Genomic DNA, 23,395 nt, shown 5'->3' on the forward strand with positions numbered 1-23,395 from the left:
TCACTGGTGACTGTTTATTGGGTCTTTTCATGTCTCTCATGGCCCGCAACTGTATAGAGGAGACAGACGCTACCACAATTTGCAAGTGAAGTTCCAAGACTCCAGCATGTCCTTAGAGTTTTTAAAGGAATATTCAAGAACGTTCATGAATAGTCGAAGAGATCCATTCATGAATAGTGCAGCAGACCAAACAAAGGGGGGACGGCTGGTTTGCCATGAACTTTAACATCAAATTGTCTCAGTTGAAGCTGAAAGAAAATCTATCACTTTAATAATTATAACAATAAAAACTTCTTTATATTATATTGAGTACAAACATTATTAAGGAGATCTTCTCACGAAGACAACAGAATCAGCTCAATCTGTTTAGGAAAAGAAAAGCTGCAAAAGCATGCTGTGCATCCAAAACCAACATTCAAACTTGTTATCACATAATATATCCACATCCACAGTAAAGCACAGCAAAAACTGACTAAGCTCACATGTATAGTTATCGCTGGAATTGGTAGTGTAATACAGAGTACTGAAAACATACTGCAAAGACAGTGTAACCTATAAATAGCGTGCAAGTGGTCTCAGCTAATGTTCAAAATTAAACTATTTATTTTTCTATAAATATTAATCATATAACAGAAATATTCCACATGAGCTGAAGAGATACTGACAAATTTCATAGAGCCACTCTGATGGAGGCAATAAATTAGAAGAAAAAAAAAAAAAGCATCTCTGTCAACAAAAAAAAAAAAAACATGTAAATCATTAAGACATAAAAATATACATAGTACTTTCTTTGTGTTTACATACACAATGTCAGTTTGCCCCTGTCCAAACAGTACCAGCCATTGTGCTATTGTGTGCACACAGTATAAAAAGAACATATCATATTCATCCCACAGACTTGGGAGTTTAGATTTGTCTTTTTTCCCCCAGCTCCATGGTGTAAAAACAGCCAAAACAGCCTAAAAATGTTTGTAGAAGCTTGGGGATTCAAAAAAGAAAACCAAATTATTTGCATAGTGTTAAATATATGGAGTATTTTTTAAACGGGGTTCACCACAAAAAAGCAAATCTCATCACCAAGTGGTGGAGTGGCTGAGTGGTGGACTGTGGCAAAGAAGCTACAAATCCAGCACTGATTTCCTACAAAGCACCAGGTCCCAAGGTTGCAGTTAGATCTCCTGACCACCATGGTTCTCTAGAAGCCAGATTCAGCATAGCCTTCATCTATGGTACGCCTCTTTTTTAACTCTTGCAAGTAATATTCATGCTCATCTGGGTCCTGGAAGAGAGCAGAAAAGGAGAGATCAATAAAAATACTTATAGACAGGTACACAAAGACAAAGAACAACTACACAGAAAAAAGAGAATCAATACTTTGCAAACCCCAAAGTCCTGCTGTCAGACATCAAGGTCATGTACTGTAAAATGAATCGTGAAATTTATCTGACAGACATGTCTCAGTAGCTTATTTATGGCTTGAAAGACAGTTAAAATCTGTACTGTACCATCAGATATAGGTCACAGCATGTGATCCTTTTTTCTTTGGCTGCATGTCCTGGGATGCCATATTCCTCTCTGATGAATGCAGAATGGACAGAAAAGACAGTCAGCAATGAGATAATCACACATTTACAAAGGAAAAACTTGTCTACGCTGTTTCGACACATGATTTGCATGTCTCAAAGAGGTCTAGATGAGGATATTCTCCTTTCAACCCCAATAAAAAGATTAATTCTTCGACTGAGGCTCATTTGTTTTCACTTATGTCAGCGTTTCCCACACTCAGACTTTACTTGGGCAGCAGTAAAGGTATATTATCAGCTGCCAAACTATATTTGAAGACTCAGTTTAGCATTTTTCCCCCTTCATCTGAGCAAACACTGCCATCTACCATAAATTTAATAGTGGACTATTAGCTCCCCCCTGGTCTTTATGTCTAATGTTTCCCTACTAGCTGCCTCAGTTGTCAGGTCACTGTTGTGGTTGTCATTGATATGTCATTCTGATGCTTCTGTAGAGAGTCCCTTTAGGTCACAGGATTTTATCAAGACAAACAGAAAGCAGTTTTTAAAAAAATGCTAATAATGACAATAACAATTTAAGTAAATATGAATCTACAAAGCAGTCAAAACATAAACGGCCTATTCTTTAATTAATAATAAAAACAATAAATGTCTAAAGTTCCTAAAGCACCTGTGACAAATTAAAACATCTAATGCAAGAAATTACTTGTTTCAAATGTATTTCCCTGTATGAAACCAGTTAAAAACAAGCAAATACTGCCTGAAATCCCATCTGACCTCTAATCACACAAAGTACCAGTGTTGCATTACAAATCAGCCTGCAGAGGAGTCAATTAAAGACTGACTGAGAGCAACTTCCTAGAATCAGACTTAGATTCATGTTTAAACTTCATTAAATTGACATTAAGAAACATGTCTATAACCCTCAATCCATCCATCACCTGCCATGGCAATCTTTATTCGCTGGAGGCAAGTGACTGGCAGAATGTACAGTATTACTCACCCCTCTGTGACCTCTATGGGTGACCTGTAGGCCTTTGATTGGTTACGCTTTTTCCTGGGACATAGCATCTGTCCAAGAAGAACGAGGGTGATGATAGCAGACGGGAGGAGGACGAAAGCGAGGAGGACTGCAACATCCGAGAAGCGAATCCTGACCGCTGAGGAGGAGGAGGAGAATGCGAGGTCATCAGGCACACGGTAACATGTTTATGATCGCACATCCATGCGATGTGATACCAGCCTGCACTTGGCATTCATCACATATACCGACACTGTCACACAGACCATAAACTCTATACATAGTATACACAGCAGCTCTACAAGTGCCACAATGCACTTGATGACAGCAGGGAAAACATGACATTCAGTGGAAACAACAACAAAATACTCTAACATTCCTGCAGAGAAGAGATGAAATAATATGATAAATGGCTCACATCTGTACAATAAATATGCAGCTGATTCCAACAGTTGATTAGAAACAGCCTGCCTGTCTTTACCCAAAAGGTAAAAAAAAAAAAAAAACAATTCGCCATTACAGCGGGGGCTACGTGCCAGACTCTTCCCTGGCAGAGATCAGGAACTTCCTGGTTGCGTGGCAACTGTTCCCAGATAGGAAATAAACAAACAGGATATCACGATCGTTAGCTTTAGCAGTGCTTTTACGCACCAGAGTTAAACACAAACTGCACACACAAGAGTGGTTTCAATCTTTCCTTCTAACCTAAGGTTTAGAAGTACCTTAAAATACCCTCCAGTCATCCTCTAACCAGCTACAGTCAACTCACGGCTGAAGCAGGTTAATACAAGTGAGCTGAAATGCTTAAATCATGACAGCTTTACATAAACACAACACGGATGTTTGGATTAGACTGCCATCCATTAAAATATGCGGCTGGCAGTGGAATTTTAAACCTTTCCTCTATCAGCCCCGTGTCTCCACACAGTATACAACTCATCATGAGAAGTACCAAATCCAGACAGCTGAATTAAAATCAGGACAAACAAAAGAAGAAAATATATATGCTCTGATTCCTGTTTAGCATCTTACCCTTTGGTGTGACAGTAAGCACAGTGTGAGAAGTTGTGGACCCGTGGACATCAGGAGGGTTTCTGACTGTGCACGCATAGGTCCCGTTGTCATTCAGTGTGGCATTGATAAGCAAGATGGAGGCATCCCCACGCGCAGGGCTTCCTTGCCACCGGATGCGACCGTTGAACTGACCCTCCGTTGTAGGGTATGCCCGTGAGTAGAAGTGGAAAAACTGAAAGGAGAAGAAAACATCTTCCATCTTTATATATACACAGATACACACACATGCAGATAGAGGTGTGGTTAAATGGCCCTGAGCAAGGTTGAAAAGTGATGCGGGACGAATGCAGCGCAGTGAAACGTGGTTATGCATTGCACATTTTTTTACCCCACTGTGGCCGCATCAGAAGAGTAATGCCTAAGAATCGTGTAAATTAATGATCATTTTCTTGTTCAGAGAGCACGTAATAGCACTAATCACTTGCAAAACTAACTTGTCTGGAGAAACAGATGGTGGTTGGACATCTTTCTTCAGGCAACATGGTTGACAAGAAGCAAGAGGGCTCCTTGTTCAGTCTGAGAAATATGAATAAAATCCAGCAACTCCCAAAGGACATTCATCCCAGCGCACAATTCTGCAGGAGTCTCACAACTGAATTTACCTCTGCGTTCAACATTTACCACATCAGTCTGCTTTCAACAACAAACTCCATCCCTTTTATCACTCCCACATCAAGCTGACACAGACCTCTCTACAACATGACATCCGGAGAATGAGTGTGTTGTGTGTATGTGTGTGGGTGGAAAAGGGAAGGGGGGGGGTTAAAAATGTGTAAACACGACAGAACATGTTTTGCACAGAGTAACCTAAGAGTGCAGAATGTGTGCTTTAATAAGTTTATGACACACTGAAAAGCATAGAATTGGGAAAGAGAGAAAAAAAAACATGATAATAAAGGTAAACAAACAAAACATACAAAAACATGAACAGGAAAAGGGTAACAGAGTATTTGTTCTTATTTATCCTGTATATTGTACTCCTTACTGAATTGTGTGTTTTTAAAACGGCACCAACTTGAATCGTTAAAAAGGAAAAAACTTGGACTCTATTTGAAAAGAATCTCCGATGCTCAGATTATGTTCTGGAGGCTTTTTCCAAGTTGACAACCACGGGGAACACGGATACCAAGGACTCACAATGATGTCTTCACTCTGATCACAGACAACACATGCCTAAAAACTATTACTCACTGTGAGCTCTAGGACTGCACTGATCCACCCTTTTGAGTCCGGATACCCATAAATTGACCAATGCAGATACCCTCGCTTTGGGTACATGACTGACACCAAGTACTAATCCAATACTGGGGGGAAAATGTGAGTAACAAACTGAAAATCATGCTTTTGTCTCCACAGCAAAACCAGGTTTGACTTAAATATTATTATTCATAGTCACACCATTCTCCACTTTCTCTGCTCTCAGTTTTACTTTGTCACACACAGAGTAGAGCAGACAGGTGAAGAGGATATAAAACAAGATGACAACAACTTGTAAAGTTCCTGTAAGTGAAATAAAAACTTTTCAACAAGTGTTAATCTGAACAGAATATAAAAAAGTCTCTGGTTTGCATTGCAAACTGCTTGGAGAATAAAAGGGAGTTGTTTGCAGGTAAGGTGTCGTCTTTCACGCAAATGACAGGCGACCCCACCAACCTGCTAACAACCAAAGCAATCACACAGATGTTTTTGGTGCAGCATCTGGCGACAGTTGCCAACCAGTTGGGGAATACACATCTTACAAAAGCAACCAGATGTTGTGATGTGGTTGCTAGCTGGTCTCTAAGCCTGTGTGACTGAGGCCTTAGCTGTCCTTCTAGCAATTGTGCTATGTTCCTGACACACAGCTATTTAAACACAGAACAGAAATAAAATAAACAGATCAGCTCAGCTCATCTAACCTATCGAGTCTCCAATATCCAATACAAATATAGATGAATGTGTCTGTAGTGACCGCAAGACAGATATATAATTTTCTACAACTCAAAAACCAGACACGTTTGAGTCAATACAGAAATAATGACAAGCAGTGCACTCAATAGTACGGTAGCAGAGATAACCTAAGCCATTTATGTGGTGGTTCTTTGTGCTTCGTGTTATCCTGGGCAACAAATCACAAAGCTCTAGAAAACCTAAATATAACCCCTCCCTTTGCTGAAATTTAAACAACACCAGCACATCAAAATAAAAATGAATGAACATATTAAAAAACAAGTTTCAAATGTGCTTCACAAGCTAAAAAGTGTGCCAGCACTGCCACAGAACAATATTTACTTTTTAAAAATCAAGACTGGGCACAAATGTTTGTCTCATTTGATTTTTATACATTTACTGCATGAAGTGTGTAAAACCCTGTGTATACTGTCAACAAAGATAATTGTGCAAGGCGTTCACAATTAATTGAGACAGGAAAAAGGCAAACCACAGAATGACCCGGACAATTACTAACCGATAAGGTTTTATGCTTTTACAGCCGTGTCGCCATCAGCTACATGTTTCTGAGAGACTGACTGTGGGCCTGGCAGAGATAAAGCCAGTCATATCTGTCTTATTCACTCTTGGTTGATCATTTAAAATTTGGCAGAGCTCAGCATACATGAGAGCGGCTTGAAATCAGTGAATACTAGACTCTGCTCAGTCTGAAAACAAACATTAGACCCAAAGGTACTTTTAAATTCATGAGAGACGCTGCAGTATGACTAAGGAAGGAGGACCGTTTCCAACTGAAACCACCCACATTTTAAACAAATGCTTCCACTGACTTGACAAACTTAACAGCAGCTAAAGTTTTAGATCATAATAATAGATTTTAATGTAACATTATTCAGCAAAACTCAATTGCCAAATCCTTCAATTACCATCAGCTTCCACTGATATTTGATTGAACATTCAGCCTCTCTTCTCCAATCTACAAAATTAATTCTCATCAGGACTGAGGTAATTATGCAAGCCACTGAAGCACTGCAGCAATTCAGATTGACACTAAAGCTTTGGCAGCAAAATTGTATTTTCTGATAGAGGTTTTCACATGCTTATTCATGGCCTCTCCCAGCATGATATACGAGCAGGGACACACAGGCCAATAAACCAGCAAAAACTGCAAATGAAATTGGATGGGAAATAAATTAAGGCTTAGAACCAAGTCTGGAAGGTTCTCATTTTTATTTCTATCTACAGGTTGTATAAGGACTCTGCCTCTTTTTAATTTAGCTGTAATAAAATAACCCAAGCTAGTTAGGATGAAGTGAAGGAAAAGTGGGCACCTTTTGTTGTCAGGAAGCAGCTGACTCACCTTTTTTTTTTCTTTTTTTTACCAACAGCTGTGTGCCTTTGTGAAGCAATGCCATGCTATTTGCAGACTGACACCCCAATATCAATATAACATGGACCACCTCCTCCACACAACTACATCTTAATGAGTGAACCAGCAAAATATCAGCAAAGCCACAAAGCATTAGCCTCCACTTTACTCCAAATGCTCCTATAGGAAATGGTTGCATACAGGGTTGTAGCTACCACACTATGGATTCTCACAGTCCAAATGCAATTATACAGAACCACACTTGATGGCTATCTTAAAGTACAAATGGAACTGCTTAAATGATGTGGTGTGCTTCCAGTGGACTGGTCAGTGAAACTCAAGCCACACTTCGAGGATTGAGTGCAGCTATGGGTTTGGATGGATACATTTCAATGCATTTTGAACAAGACCACAATTCCATCAAATGAGGAGGGGTATTAAGGTAGCTCACTTACTGGGATTTACCGGGGAAGCCTTGGAAAGATACAAAGGATGGACTGAAACATTAACCTGGACATTTTTTCAGTGAGGCTCATAAATCAGATGTGTTTAGTATAACTAAAGTTGCTGCTATCACAGAAGGTACAAAGGTAGGTTCAGAAACCAAGAGAACTCAAGCTGGTCAAGAATGCAAATTACAGTAACCACATATTCAAACGAGTGTTTGTGCAAAGTGGCAATGGATGTCACAAGCCTATAAAATGAACAATGTCTGTGTGCGGTCCTAAAAGTAAATTGGAAGTAGACGCTATATTGCCCAGCAGTTCCAGAAGTAGTGCAGTACTGTGCAAAAGTCTTACACCAACCCTCCTTTTAGATAGATCAATAGATAGATAGATAGATAGATAGAGAGAGAGTTAGGAAAATGGGAAATAGGAGCAGTGATTTATTTAAACACACAAGCATGCATGGAAATACAGTAAAGAGCTTGAAAGTTTGCTAGTCTGTCAATGTAGAGCAAGTAGAAACACAATGGATGAAAATAAAAACAATGATTTTGTCTTACCGGTAGCCCGAAATATTTTTTAAAATATTCAGGCGACTATTACCAAACAACCAGCCACCAATAAATGAATCCGAACTGTTGGCATAGAAAAATCAGTTTTCGAAAACAATAATCTAATTATCCTGTGACGGAAACAAAAAGACACCAAACTACAGTCATGGTCTTCTAATTTTCATGTGACATTATAGTAATCATTAGTTAGTACAGTAACTAATGTCAGTACTGGGATCATCGCTTTGATCTCTCTATAAGCTTGTCTTTTGCAGACTAATACTTTAAACTGGCATCTACATTCAGCTGGTGCACAGTACCGGTATTATTTGTTCTTATTCAATTATCATATCATTCAATGTGTAAAAGAATGAGTCAGAGGTGTTATAGAAAATGTATTGTCTTAAAAGTTAATTCTTATGAAATTATACTTACTGACACTGGTGGGCCTCCACTCTGGGGTCGATAAGACCAGTTAACAGTCATCTTACTGGTTGGACTACTTGTGGAAATAAATGTGCAGGACAATGTGACAGCATCTCCTTTTGCTGCATGGAGCTCTGATGGAGTATTCACTGTGATGGAGGAGACCGGGGAAGGGCCTGGAGGTGAAATATTAGAGAAGACAAAAAGAAGAAGAGAAAGAGTCATTGATCAGGGAAGGAAGCAACAAAACAAAAATGTGTGTTGTATGAGAAGATTCACATATTTATGTGTAAAGGAGGAAAGAAAAAAAGAAAGCACGGAGAACACGATGTGAGTGATGTTTTACCCACTTACTACAAAAACAACTTAGCACAAAAAGTAAGGAAATTTACTCACTTTATGTGCTAAGTTAAGTAAATAAAAAGCCTGACAGCATCTACAAATGTGCTCGCACCATGGCAACATTAAAGTGTCAGCACAGCAAAGTCCTCTGGGTAGACACAGAACTGAGTGGCATTCGAATACAAGTTGCTCATCAGAGTCTCTTGTTGAATGTGACAGATCTCGCTTTACATTTGTCTCTCAAGAGACTTCAGCTGCAGATCAAGCTCTGTCCCTGTCTCTCTCTAGATGGCTTTTCATTGTTATCTCTTTACTTCAAACATCAGCACTGTCCACAACAAACTGCTCAAATATACCTATAAACAAAAAAAATAATTAATGGCTTCTTCTGCAAAAGGATCATTTGCACAAACACTGGATACACAGCAGTTGTATCCTTGATGACTGAATTCAGCTATAGCGTACAGACTGTGCTGCAAGCTCTGAATTTTTACCCTATTCAGTATCTATAACATGTTGATTGTTAATTAGCAGTAAAAACCAAGTGCAAAGTTTGGCCTGATGTGACACTACATAAAAAGTCACACTAAAATCAGTTCCATTTATCCTAATAGGGCTTTTGGGATCTGTGGCAAATTTCACAGCAATCTAGCCAGCAGCTTTGCCAAAATGATTTGTTCAGAACGACAGAAGCCAACCTGCTGCTGTGGTTCACACACACAGTTATTCCAATAAATGCCCAAACTGCTGCTGGTGGCACTACACTAAATTTTGAGGATCACCAACATGATCAGAAATGGTTCACAAGGGACTCTGAGCCATTTTTAATGCAGCAATTGTCAAAGTATTTTCACTCTGAAGTACAAATTCACATCCTCTAAGGATCATGAAATTCTGGCTATCCATGTGACAGCTGCTGAGAAATTTTAGACTGAAACACTAACTGGCAGACTAATAAGCAGCCTGACCAAATGTGCCTGAACATAAAATAAATAAAAGCGTATGTCACTGTCCTCGTTAAGCCAAAGTTAGAATGTGAAACTGACTGCATTTCCACTTCAGCTATCTCTGACATTAACACACTGCTTTTTGAGGAAATAAAAGGAAGAACCCTTCATCATTTCCAAAAAAAAATAAAAATCCTCAAAATGCCTTTTCTCCAAGGATTTACCAAAAGTAAAATAAAGTGATCACCAGATATAACCAATCTTATTAGAATGACACCAGTTTCCACCAGACACTCCCTGAAGTATGATGAGGCCAAAGTTACAAATGAGCAGAAGTGATCCAATCAGCCTAATTCATCTACAAAGACTTTAGGGTGACTTGAATACACTGATAGTGTGTCCTCCGTATCTAACCCTGCAAGGAAAAGCCATTCATCTATTTGTAGAGCCCCAATTCTATAAAAGCTGGGACACTGTGTAAAATGTAAATAGTTGCAAAACTCATAAACCCATATTTTATTGACAACAGAACACAGAAGACATAATTTTTTAAAACTGAGATATTTTACTATTTAATATTAAATTTATTAGCTCATTTTGATTTTGATGGCAGCAACACTTCTCAAAAAAGTTGAGATGGGAACAGAAGGCTGGAAAAGTAAGTGGTACTAAACAGAAACAGCTGGAGGAACGTTTTACAACTAATTAGGTTAATTGGCAACAGGTCAGTAATATGACTGGGTACGAAATGAGCATCTTAGAGAGGCAAAGTTTCTCAGAAGTTGGGCAGACAGTCCGAAAAAAAAAATTGCATCTAAAAAGTAATTTTATTGGATTAATGTCCCAATAATGCTCCTCAATGTGAACTTTGAATATCTCATCTTCTACAGTACATAATATCAGCAACAGATTCCAAGAATCAATATCAGGTGCACGTGATCGTTGGGGTCTGTAGACAGCACTGCATTAAAAAAACAATATGCCTTTTTTTTTTTTTTTTTTTTTTTTTTTTTTAATGGAAATCATTGCATGGGCTCAGGAACACTTCCAGAAATCACTGTCAGTGAAACACAGCTCACCGTGGCATCCATGAATGCAGGTTAGAGCTCGATCATGCAAAGAAGAAGAAGCCATACCTGAACATGATACAGAGGCACTACTCTGGTTCTTCTCTGAGCCAAAGTTAATAAATGCACTGAGTAAAAACAGAACATTGTTCTGTGGTCATAATGAATTTAAATTCTTTTTGGAAAACATGGAGAGAGGCTTTCTGGCTTGTTATCACTGCTCAGTTAAAGAGCCTGCATCTCTGATGGTATGGGGGTGTACTAGGAATTGGCACATCTGGAAAGGCACCATCAGTGCTGAAAGGTATATGCAGCTTTTAGAGCAACCCATGCTCCCATCAGACAACATCTTTATCAAGGAAAGCTTTGCATATTTCAGCAAGACAATGCTAAAATCACATATTGCAGCTATTACAACAGCATGGCTTCATAGTCGGAAGAGTCCAGGTGCTGAACTGGCCTGACTGCAGTCCAGTTTCACCAACTGAAAACATTTAGTCCATCATATAAGGAAAAAATACAACAAAAAAGACCCGGGACTGTTAAGCAGCTAGAATCCTCTATCAGACACGAATGGGACAACGTTCCTCTCCCTGAAGTCCAGCAGCTGCTCGCCTCAGTTCCCAGATGTTTATCGCCTGCTGTTCAAAGAAGAGGGGATGCCACACAGGTACAGGTAAACACGGATCTGTCCCAACCTTTTTGAAACCTGTGGCTGCCATCAAATTCAAAACAAGCTAATATTTGTCTTAATATGGTACATTTCCTCAGTTTAAACATTTGATTTGTTATATATAGTAAATAAAAGATGAGTTTATGAGATTTGTGAATCCTTGCATTCTGTTTTTATTTAGATTTTTCACAGCATCCCAACAGAAGCGGGTTTGTAGACATCCTGGCAGACATGCTTACTGTTTTTGACTAATAATAATTATACCAATCTCTCCCTGTTTTGTTGTTGCCCACGGCAGCCATGACTCTATTTCAACCACTTAAAAAAAAAAAAAGTCAGCTGCTTAGAGAGGCTGCCCACAGTTCAGCGCCATGTTTGTACTGTGCCTGGCAAAAGCCAGTTACTGCATACCAGCTGTCTGAATCTCTCCATGGCTGGTTTTAAAATAAGGTCTGTTATTATTACGGGCTGAGCCTGTGTGCCTGCAGTACAGTAGCAGGCCTCTGTCAGTTATTAGGCTGACTACCACAACAAGAAATCATTAATTAGGTGACAGTGACTTAAAATTTGTCTGAGTTTACTTTACTGAGTTTATTATATACTCTGAGTATTTCTAAAACTAACAAGCTATAAACGACTTAAAAAATAACCTACAACTAATACAGGGAGTAGGTGTACGGCAGTGTTGGCTCGAAGGCCTGCCTTGCCTTGGGCATTTACCTGGCAGCTCTGAAAACGAAACGTGTAGAGTTCTACTAAAAGTGGCGAGCTGGAGTCAACTTAAGGCTAAGCGGCCTGTGTTTAACACGTTACTGTCGACAGAAGACCGAGGCTAGTGTAAATGGCAGTGCCAGCCTACCAGTCCAAAATGTGCCCGACGCGACACAGACCGTGTGTGTGTGTGTGTGTGTCTGTCTGTGTAGGCTTCAGCTTCAACACAGCGAAAAAACAGCCGAGCCGCGGCTCGGTTTACTCACCGAAACAGCAGCAGACCAAACACGCCAACAGCACCGCGTTCACAGCGCTGTTCCTGCGGAGCGGTCGACACATTTTAAAGTTGTACGACAAAAAGAAATGGTTGTCTACTCGCGTGGGGAAAACAAAACCGCCCAAAGTTGCGTCAAAGCTTCCGTAAAATTCCGTCCATAGTCGATTTTATTATGACTCAGTCTCTCCACTGCGTTTGCGGGATCACCTACCTGTCAAACAGGTGTATCAGGAAGTGGCGCTGAAGGCGCGCTGGGAGTAAAACTTAATTCAATTTTTTTTTTTTTTCTGTGAGGGTTAATTAATCCACCTGCTAAGGTATAATTATTGTTTGAAATTTACTCTTTTACAACAACAAAAACAGTAAAACAGTATTTTATTTTTAATTTAGATTAAGATGCCAAATTACAGTTATTTAGTTGCATTCCTGAAAAAAGATTTTAAAAATCGTTTTTGAGGTTGTGTTTGATTAATTTCTGACTTCAGTCCAGTGTGCCTGTGATCGTCTGCCAAAAAGTGATTTTCAGTATTTTCCAAAACCCAGTTGGCTGTATTTAAACTGCTGTAAATGGCTTTTTGGCCTATAATCTGTGAAAGTCATTTTGAGCGAGAAACAACACTGCAATCACCTTTTGGCAAAGTGACATGTAATCTTTATTTATCAGGGTAAAAATCTGGTGATTCACATTAAAAGTGTTTTTTTTTTTTTTTTTAGAGAGAAATTGCAACAAACATAACATCACAGCCAAACATCACTTTTTGGCGCAACAAATTTGGGTATAAAAACGTGAATTGTTTGTTTTGTTTTGTTTATATGAAAGGTGGTCTAATAAATTTGTTAAGGACTGTATATACATTCTATCACTAATAAATGAGAAGGCTGTGTATCTGAAATGATGTGTTGTGTATTTAAGGCAGGATAATTTTAAATAATAATAGAATAAAGATGTTTATTATAGTTGTGTTGATATTTTTAAAACAGACATCAGTGGTGGAGCCCAAATGAAACCACATTAAATTGCAATAAACTCTTCTAGCCTCTCATGGGTCTCCTCTGTGTGACAGCCTTATCTCCCCAACCAGCCCAAACCAGTGATGCTCTACTGGGACCTCTCCAGGAATTTCTAAGCATATTACTCCACTATCCCTGTCCCCAATCTCATGTTTTTACTGCTGTAATTACCTCCAGTGGGAGTAGGGGTTTGTTTTTCTCGCCTCAGTTTAGTTTCACTGGGATACTATGTTTTATCTTCCAACTACATGTTTGTCCAGATCTTTTGATGTATGTCTCTTTATTTGGTCTGGATTGTCAGTTCCATTCTTAGATTCATCTGGTCTGCCAGAGACCTTTGTTCCTCTAATCTGACAGCAGCGGTGTTGCTGTAATGGTGCTGCATAACTTCATTTTATGACACATCAGTGTGAGAGCAGCATCCTCTATTACTGTGGCTCTAGCTCTCTGAAATAGTACGTGTAATATATCAGCCTTTTGCATTAATATGATTCTGTGTTTGTAGCAGCTGTTATGTGCAGCTCAGTATCTTGGGGGGAATACACCAAGGCACGAATTTTCTCTGCAAGTAATCCCCATCTATGTAGACTAATCTGGTGAACTGTAGTAGCTGAAGAAGAAGAATCTTACTTTGCATGTTGCTCTTTAATTGTATTCAAATTAAATAGCATGCCACAAACAAACCGATTTTATGCCATGTAAGCTGTGAACTAACTTCAAAATGTTCACACGAGCAGCACAAATGGTGCGATTCTGGCACGGTGGAGGTGAATTTTGTGTAAAGTCATGCCTCTGTTTCATCACCCTTGGACGGAGATTCAGCAGTTTCCACTGTATTTTTTCTTTTCTGCAGGAAAAAAGATTGAGAACCACTTTGGTTGGTGAATTGCAAAATCAAAATTGATCCCAAATTTTTTGGTCTCCCCTCTCAGATACGAGAGGCACAGGCTGCCGGCTTCCTACTCTTCCCTCATCCATTCACAAGTACAGTGTTTGTGTCATATCTGTTAACAGTATTATGTAACAGTTCCCACACTGAGGCAGGGAAACCACTTCTCTTTTAGAATAGATGCTGAGTTGCAGGACTCCCAGCTTACCAGGGAATGACCACTTATGCCTTCCATATTGTGTTAACAACAGTATATCTCATAATCTGATCGAGTATAGCCTTTTACCCAGGTACGTGCACATATATCAGAGCATATTGTTGTGCATTGTGCATATGAGTACAAGGGCTCTCTGTCTGGTTACAGTAGTGTGGTCTCAGGTTCAGCTGAAATCTTCTCAGTCACAATGAAGGCTGTCCCCATTTGCTGGCTTTCTGGTGACTCTGGTGGACAAGAGGCCCGTTCTTCTGTTGTCAACACGGGATGGGGCTAATAAAGGTGATTTCAATTGTCTGGGCCAGATGGCATATGGAAACCATTATCCACCAGACAAAAACATGAGAATCCTGCAGTCTTTTCATCAGTTTTATATGCACTGAATGGTTGGTGAAAAGCTGAATGTTAAAGGTTTCACATGCAGATGCACTCTTTCCTCAAAGCTGTCACAAATAAGTACAACATTAGTCCCTGCTGTACAAGATCTACCTCTCACTGAGAATAAAGCTGACTCTCCACCTTTAAAATGAATGCATTATGTGTGTGTGTGTGTGTGTGTGTGTGTGTGTGTGTGTGTGTGTGTGTGTGTGTGTGTGTGTGTGTGTGTGTGTGTGTGTGTGTGTGTGCGTGTACAAATACAGCCTCAAATAGAATTGTCACAGTCTTATATTTGGTGATACATGGCATTACAGTGTTTTGCCCTCTGTCTCTCTTTCTGTAACTTATTGTGCAGATGTTTTTGTGTGTGTGCGCACACAAATGAGTGCAAAGGAATTTGGTATCCTTCTACAACATCATGCCAGGTACAGCCCACCTCTAGGTGTGGAATGCAGAGTGAAAGGAGGACGAATGGAGCAAGGCGCAACACAAGTAGGAATGGAGAGCGAGTTCAAGACAGGCAGAAATCATTTCTCCCGTTCGCTTTTAAACAGCACACACATTACTCTGCTCTTTTTACATTTTTTGGTGTGTGTGGCAATATTACACTGTGAAAGACAATGCTTTGTTAAATGTGTCATGTTAAATGTGTCATAGGCAGGGAATGGTTAAGAACACCTCTCTCAGGAGTTTAGCTCTCAATGAGTTAAGACAGATGGATACACAAAAGGTAGATACACAGAAATCAATCACTTCAGTCACATACAGTGTGTTTCTCTTCATCAGCAGGAGAGGGGAGGAGTTCGGAACAACAGCTGCATTGTAAATTTAATGTATTTCCCTCCTTCCCATCATGCTTCTGTTTGTCTGGCTGGAGAGATTGATAGCACAGAGAGTTGTGTAATTAATTTGCCTGAAAGTGTTTTGTGTATTTCGCTGAAATTTGGCCTGCTTGGGATGCATCCAGTGAAGAGGATAAATAGTTCTTTAGAAAGTCAAATTGTTTCCAAATATTGGCATTGAGCAATTTATTGTAATATTTAAACACCTTCTACATCCACAGCTGATTAATATTGTTGGCATTTTTACAACAAAATATAATTGTTTAGCCTGCAAAAACTAATTTTCCCTCTTTCCAGTTTTAGCTAACCTGCCTTTGCCCCCCCCCCCCCCCCATGCAGACTTGCTCACACTGTTAAAGTCTGTCACTCAGTAACTAACGCTGCACCCAGGTGGCCAGACTTTGATCGGTGCACACAAATAGGCTCCCAAACACACACATACACACAAACGTATAGAGTAATACATTTTTAGCCACGACCAATCAGAATTCGGCACACAAACCCCGATTGAAGTGACAAAGGCAGGTATGAGCATATTGAACCTGTAAGAAATTAAACAGTGATTCACTGCATTAATGTTTACAAGTAAACAAGCGCAAAGGTCTCCAGATAGACACACAATAAACACACAACTGTAGTTAATGCATTAAAGATAATGATGCATAATAAATGCTGGATAACAAGATTTCTCTCTTACATAATAGATGACATCCATCAAATCATGCCAAGCTATAAGTGATTGTTTGTATGTTCGTGTCATTCATTGTGCATTGAAACTGAATGGAAGAGTCAAAGGCCGTAATTATTAGAAAATCTTTTTTATTATTATTATTTTCTTTATAAAAGCTCTATAACAAATACATATAATGACATTTTTAAACAACATGATAAAATAGTTCTGCTTTTATCTACAAAAGAACTAAATAAAATAAAGATCTATAAACAGTGTTCAATATTCAAACAAAAAAATTCTGTCACTCAGGGATGAAAGACAGGCAGCACAGTCAGTTGTTAGTAGACACGATGCATTCACGGGCGCTTGGAGAAAAAAAAAAAAAAAAAAAACAGGCTCTCAAGGACATTTTGAAATCAAAAGGGTTTTCAGGTCTGACTGTGCACTCCCACACAACATTCGGGGCAGGTGCGTGCGCAAAGTTGCTTGCTCACTGATCACATATTTGGCCTTCAGAGATAATGACAGCAACATTGCATTCATGCTTTTTTAATTTGACTCACTGTAACCATCTCAGTCTACATGAGCAGGATAGAGCTACTTCTGGCGAGCAATCGCAGGCTGGCGTCATGATGGTGTGCAGAGCTGAATGAAATGCAAGACCTCCTGTACATTATCTTTAATGACATTTAGCTGTAAAACAAAGCCACTGTGTGAAAGATTATCCTACAGGTTCCAAAAGATACTCTCCATTAAGACAGTGAAAAACAAAAGTTCTCAGAAGCTGTAGGTGTCATCAGAGCAGTAAAGATCTGCATTTATGGCTCATCGTGGCAGTGGTGTCTGCCTAAATACAGTTTATACCAATATCTTTAATTAAATTGGTTGCACGTCTGTAGCCCTGTGAGAGACTGGCAACCAGTACCCTGCCGCTCACCCTATAACAGCTGGGATAGGCTGTCATAGAGTGATGGATGGATGGATGGATGGATGGATGGATGGATGGATGGATGGACGGATGGAAAGCAATTACTTGGTGCAGTTGATTTTGCTATTGACTTCCTACACGTAACAAGATCCACATCTCACCCAGCAGAGATTTATTGATTACGAAGTGTCCCTCTTCCCTTTGGGACTGTAGCCAAGAGTTTTCAGGGTTCCAAAGCCTCTCATTTAACAAATCCAGGATATCTTCCCACATATGAATATTTCTGAACTCTGTCAAGTAAAATTATTATACGTTTGATCTTTGCTCTTCTGTAGAAGTGTTGTTCTAATCTTTTTGTTCTTGTTTGGAAAGTTTGAGACCTTCAGTTTTCCTCACATTTTTTGTACACTGTGCCAGTTTTCCCCTCAGCAGCAGTACTTTATTCATCTGGCCTCCACTGGGCCCAACAGCAAGATCCAAGGGCATCCCTGTCTGGCTGTCTTTCTGGTTGGCTCCACATCAGTGTTTCCGTCTCTCCTCAGTCACCGTCATCATCACCATCCGAGTTCCGGTCTTCTTCCTCTGGGTCCTCTGGAGCTGGGGTCTGAGATTATGCCATCTGAACTGGCAATCTCTATGGACGTCTGATAAGTAGGGGCGGACGGCCCTCGATGGGTGGCTGGGACAAACACACAGGCGAAAGGAAGACATCCACAAGGAGGGAGGCGAGAGGAACACAGCACGTAGTATACACACAGCGATATGCATTCATGCATGGCACACTCATAAATCATACATGTGCACATGTGCATAAGTTATAAACATGGAGGGGAAAAAGGACAAAGGGCTGGCATCCGACAGGAATAATTTGTCCCAAAAAAAAGATGAGAGGTTGGGTGAAAATTTCTCTCCCATCTTCTCTGATTTGGATGAAATTTCATTGCTACATATTTTGTGAAGAGAGATATAGTTTGTATAACTCTAATCAACCATAATGAAAGCAACAAATTTCCTTGAGAGCCTGGGTAGTGTGATGGTTACAGCAAGTTATCACAACACTGTTTTTTATAGTAAAAAAAAAATAAAAAAAATCATTGCACCTTTTACAGCGAGATCTGAAAACCCAAGACAGAGAGAAAAGAAGCCTCCAGTGCCCTGGAAAAAGGTGTATTTTGATGAAATAGCTCATTGTTTGAAACAGACAGTAGGCCATTAAAAATGTTAAAATATATTTTTAACAAAAGGTCTCTCAATGAAATTTAGAAAATATTAATGTTTTGGTGTTGGTAGTAAAAAGAATTGTACAAAAGTGCTAGATAAAAATGTTTGTCTCGAACAAAGCACTCATCAGGTCTTGATTATTTGAGAGCACCTTGGTTACTTTATACTGGTCATAAAATCAGGTTAATATCAATACAGAATGTCAGAGAAATACAGCAATTTATCTTCAGTAGTGAAACAAATGAAACAGAATAGTAAAACAGCATCCTCCTGCAGCCACACATGAACCACAGTAGACTGGCTCAGACAGCCGGTATATGCATGACTAATGAAATAACTGCTTTGTGTGGGGTTTCACAATATTCCCATCATATGGTGATTAAAGGAATTCAACAGAAGCTTGAAATTCAATGGAAACATTGTAGTATTGTTTCTATTGTTTGCTGAACTACTATAACAAATGTGTGTTGAAGTGCATTGCTACATGTGAGTTTAAAATGTATTAGTAGGGAAGTAGGCAGTGGGAATACACCATTGTTCTACTTCTACATTACGCAACATTCACTCCAGAGAGGAAATGTGTTTGGTAGCACATTTAGTCGAACAGGAAAAGATGGAGCAATTAAACAGTCCTTTCTGAGAAAGGGGCATGGTGATACGCAGCAGACTGGCTAAAGGTCAGTATCTACTGCTTTCTACACAAAGGCACGCTCTGCGTTTAGGTCTGCTTAGTAAAAGCTGCCCATTACTCGTCCAAATCTGGGATCCAAAGACTGCAGTTGAAGAGAAAGAAAAAAAGCGAAGCATCCAATAGGAAAAGAACCTCAGGCCGCAAGGAGGACCACAATCCCTGATCCCCCCGAGTTAGATGGAGGATGGGAGAAAAAGTGTGTGATTCTTCTTTTCCTCTCCCTTTGTCTCTTTCTTACCACACAGTGGGGTCTTTTCTCTCTTTGCGTGGAGCCTCCTCATTCCCTTCCAGCTCCCTTTGTCTCCTCCTCTTGCACCTCCTGCAGGATGCGATGATGAGGAGAATAATGACTATACCGGTGATGGCAGCTGCAATGGCCAATGCCAGCAAGAGAAGTCCAGAGAAGGAGGCTGAAGGTGATACACAGAGAAACAGGAGACTGAGAGTGCTTAATTGAAAAGGCAAAATAGCCACAGCTCAAAGGCATTTTATTGTGCTTTTGTAATATGTGTCTCCTGTATGCTGTTGTTAAGTACTATAAGGAAATCTTTAGAGATGGGAGGCTCAGTCAGTCCACAACTTTAGTCAAAACTGAAACAAGTGCCATTGCACACTGTATTTTCTCTGGCATTTACCTGGTGTTGTCCTCTCTGTGTTTGAGAGATGTAATGTAGGTAGAGATGGAAATATGCTGGCATGCTGAAATATGTCAAACTGCTCACCTGTGGCAACAACACTGAGTTTAATCTCCCCAACTGCGCCGTGGACATCGGGCGGGTTCTTAACTTGGCAGATGTAAGTGCCATTGTAGGTGAACTTGACCTCTCGAATTATGATGGAGGCATCGCTGCCTGTGACGTCACCGGCCCAAGCGATGCGCTTCCTAAAGATTCCGTCTACAGGAGGATATGGTTTCTGCTGGTAGTGAAATATCTGCAAGTGAAATTTGATGATTATATTCAATGAGGGTAATGATGGCAGTGACTGGTCAGAAGTTACCAGACTGAGGCTGCTGCTGCTGCTGGAGAGGGAAGACATTTTACTCTAGCAAAGAAAGAAAAATAAAAGCCCAGACTTACCCAAATCTCCCACTTCTCATTCTGTCTATTCTCAATATGCACACACACACACAAGTATACAAACACTGGCTGTCTTGAATGCTCTGCAGGGAGGCAGATGACTCACTGGTTCCTCTCTTGCTTGGCTGAGGGGGTGGATGCTCCTTGACACAATAAGGGAGGTTTTGTGGTTTATTCTCACTTTTTTTGCAAACACACAGACATAGATACACTCACCGACTCCTCTCGGCCTCCCTTAAGTGGTCTGAAGGTCCACGAGATGACAACGGCACTGGGGTTGATGGGAGACGAGCTCTGGAAGGTGCACTTCAGACGAACATCTGTCCCGTTGACCGCCTCAACCTCCCCAGATGTGTATATACGCATCCCACTGACCTGCAGCATACCTGCAACATGGGAGTATAAAGTGCAGCAGCAGAATTAGCTTGAAAGGCAGGATGCCAAACACAGTGAGCAAAATCAATACATACATACATCCACAGATGGTGAGTAAAATAATCTCAGGAATGCACATGCAAAAATACAGCGCAAAGGATGCTATATGAATTCACCCTTATCAGTAATTTCCTTCTTACTGAGTACATGCAGTGTACTCAGTGACCCTGCCTCTGCCTACGCAGTGCTGCTGCAAGAAAAATCACTAAGTTGTCACCAGATATACACAGTAGCCTATATTTGATACTGAAATCCTTCACATGCTTAAAGTAGGAAATTACTAATCTACAGCGTCTATCACAAATGTGCTTCACTACATCCTGAAAGATTTCAGATCAGTAACCAAATCTGTGACACTTTGTGAATAACAGCCAATTTGGCTGCTGCAGCTGAGAGAAGGCTGAAAGTGAGAGCGTGATGTATATTAGGTGGATATGGACTATATCAGTCTTTACAGTACAGTGGAGCTATTATAGGTAAAATGAATGGACCTGAAGATCACAGAGGGATATTGGCAACAATTTGGCTTCTCCATAAAATGATGGATGGAGCTGCCCAGAGTTACACCGTGCAGAATCACGGACACGCACCAAGCATGCGATGTGCCAGGAAGAGGCGTGTTTAATGCTGACTTTCAGTCTGGCAGCCCATCAGCATGGCACTCGGAGCCAGCTGATTATGTCTCACTCTCCCTGAGATCACAGACTCTGGCAGCAGATCCTTGATAAAGCAGCCTCCTGAGTGTGTGTGTGTGTGTGTGTGTGTGTGTGTGTGTGTGTGTGTGTGTGTGTGTGTGTGTGTGTGTGTGTGTGTGTGTGTGTGTGTGTGTGTGTGTGTGTGCTTAGATTTATGATGCCGAAGTCTGTGTGCGGTTGTCTAGTTAAAGCCACCTGGACTATTTATAGAGAGAGCTCTATATTCTAAAAACGTCAGGAACCATGTCTAGTCTTACTCAAGTCCAGGAACACAGCACACATCCTTCTGCAGAGCTAAAAGCCGCAGTGAACTCGGAGTAGCCCAGACTTTTCTTATTGCCATTAGTACTGTCATTGCATTTGAGGTCTCTACAGATTAAGCTAAATACTTGAAAAGAATCAGTCCACTTAAGTCTGACAGAAGAGCCCTCTCTGGCCTGATAGATTACCTGAGTGTATATATATCACACCAGGCCTTAGTTTTATACATTAGATACTGGTTGTGTTGAAGTTTTTAACTGCAAAAGCATCAGTACTAAACAGGATCGGTTCCAGTCCAAATATGTATACTTATGTCTTTGTGATAGCACTTATTATTAAAGACATGAATAATATACAGATATGCAATATCTCGGTTAAATAATTTTAGGTGGATTTGCAGATGTTGAATATCAATATAAGGCTCCAGGCATAGAAAGTCCTGTGAAGAAGGCAAATTGAGCCATATTGTTACCGCTGCTTTATAATCACTGTGTGCATTACGGCAGGAGCTTGCTGGGAAATTATCAGCAGGGGCTTAGCTCCTTGGGCAGTGTGTTTTGTTCCTTATCAGGCTGGAGAGTGTTTCCTGTGGGCTGGGATGAGACCAGACGGCCCTCTCGCAGCATTAAACAGACGGGCTTCTCTCTCATCGCTGGCTACTGACAGTGCTCTAACAGCCTAATGTGTTTTAAATGAGTCTAATGAAACCTGGGAGTAGTGTGCATGAGTGAGCAGTGCAGGCAGAGGATACACTGAAAGAAACTTCCAACTTTTCAGTGCTTTGTTGGATGGACTTCAGAAGCTATAAGCCTTCATTCTCCACCTTTCCACTGCTTCTCTTCCTCTACCTGGCTGTGTGTATAGGAACACTGAATTAGTGGAGTGAACTCCCTGTGTTTAGGATGTTCATTAGGCTGATTGCATCAGTGCTGGCTGTATCAGCACAGCCAGTAATGACTCCCTCCCTGCCTTTGCGGCAGGTGTGTGGAGGCCACAAGGTAATAGTCTCATGTGAGGGATGTCCAAGAAGAAGAGAGGGAATACAGGACTTGATAAGGAGTTGTGTCCAAAGTGAAATATTTCAAAAACTGCTCAGTTTTAGAACTCTGAAAAAAAATTACACTTTGAAACTGATGGAGCAGCTCCATTACAGAGGCGCAACCACACTCCTAGGTGAAAAGATCAACCCTGACGTAACCATCTTATCGTATCTTAGTAAATGTACCAGGGGTCACATCCTTCCCTGTCCAAAGATTTGCAGAGATGCGGGGATGGCACGCTACAGATGAGGCCTCCACAGGAAAGCAGAAAAAGACCTACTTTAGCTGCCTGTTTATTTATTAATTTATTTATTTGGGGGACAGCATAATGTACGGTTGCATCTTAAGATTATGTCATAGGAAATATTTAAGTTGGCATGACTGGTCGAATGGCACTATTGTTTAATTCTGGCATGTTGAATTGTTATTTTTGGTGTAGAGTGCGTGTATCCTCTGTGTCCACCAGAAAAAAAGGACAAAACAAGAGACAGAAAATACTGTGCTGACAGCTTGACTTCTTTTTAAAGAGGAAAATACATTCTTGCAAAAGCAGTGGCTAAATTGAATGATTCTATAAATGGTACACTGACAGCAGGAATTAATAATAAGTAACCAAAGGGGGAAAAAAAGGGGGGTAAATCTGTAACAACAATCGCTACTCAGACATCAGTATTCACAGCTG

At 40.3% G+C, this 23,395-nt stretch overlaps 2 protein-coding genes across 2 annotated transcripts; both read right to left on the reverse strand.

Annotated features, from left to right (window-relative positions):
• On the reverse strand, positions 1-12,573 carry mpzl3 (myelin protein zero-like 3). Its single transcript, XM_030744863.1, has 6 exons — positions 12,346-12,573; positions 8,349-8,515; positions 3,577-3,790; positions 2,527-2,683; positions 1,506-1,575; positions 1-1,279 (listed from the first exon to the last, which is right to left on the reverse strand). The coding sequence occupies exons 1-6, from the start codon at positions 12,416-12,418 to the stop codon at positions 1,196-1,198; spliced, it is 765 nt and encodes a 254-aa protein (XP_030600723.1). The 5' UTR covers positions 12,419-12,573; the 3' UTR covers positions 1-1,195.
• Positions 12,574-16,492: 3,919 nt separating this feature from the next.
• LOC115790512 (myelin protein zero-like protein 2) lies at positions 16,493-20,687 on the reverse strand (the record flags this gene model as incomplete). Its single annotated transcript, XM_030744308.1, has 3 exons — positions 16,493-19,613; positions 19,926-20,136; positions 20,499-20,687. Coding segments are annotated over 3 exons (576 nt in total), but the record flags the coding sequence as incomplete, so codon positions are not given.
• Positions 20,688-23,395: the final 2,708 nt, after the last annotated feature.

Source organism: Archocentrus centrarchus, chromosome 13 (genome assembly GCF_007364275.1).
Source record: "Archocentrus centrarchus isolate MPI-CPG fArcCen1 chromosome 13, fArcCen1, whole genome shotgun sequence".
In the NCBI taxonomy this organism is placed as follows: domain Eukaryota; kingdom Metazoa; phylum Chordata; class Actinopteri; order Cichliformes; family Cichlidae; genus Archocentrus; species Archocentrus centrarchus.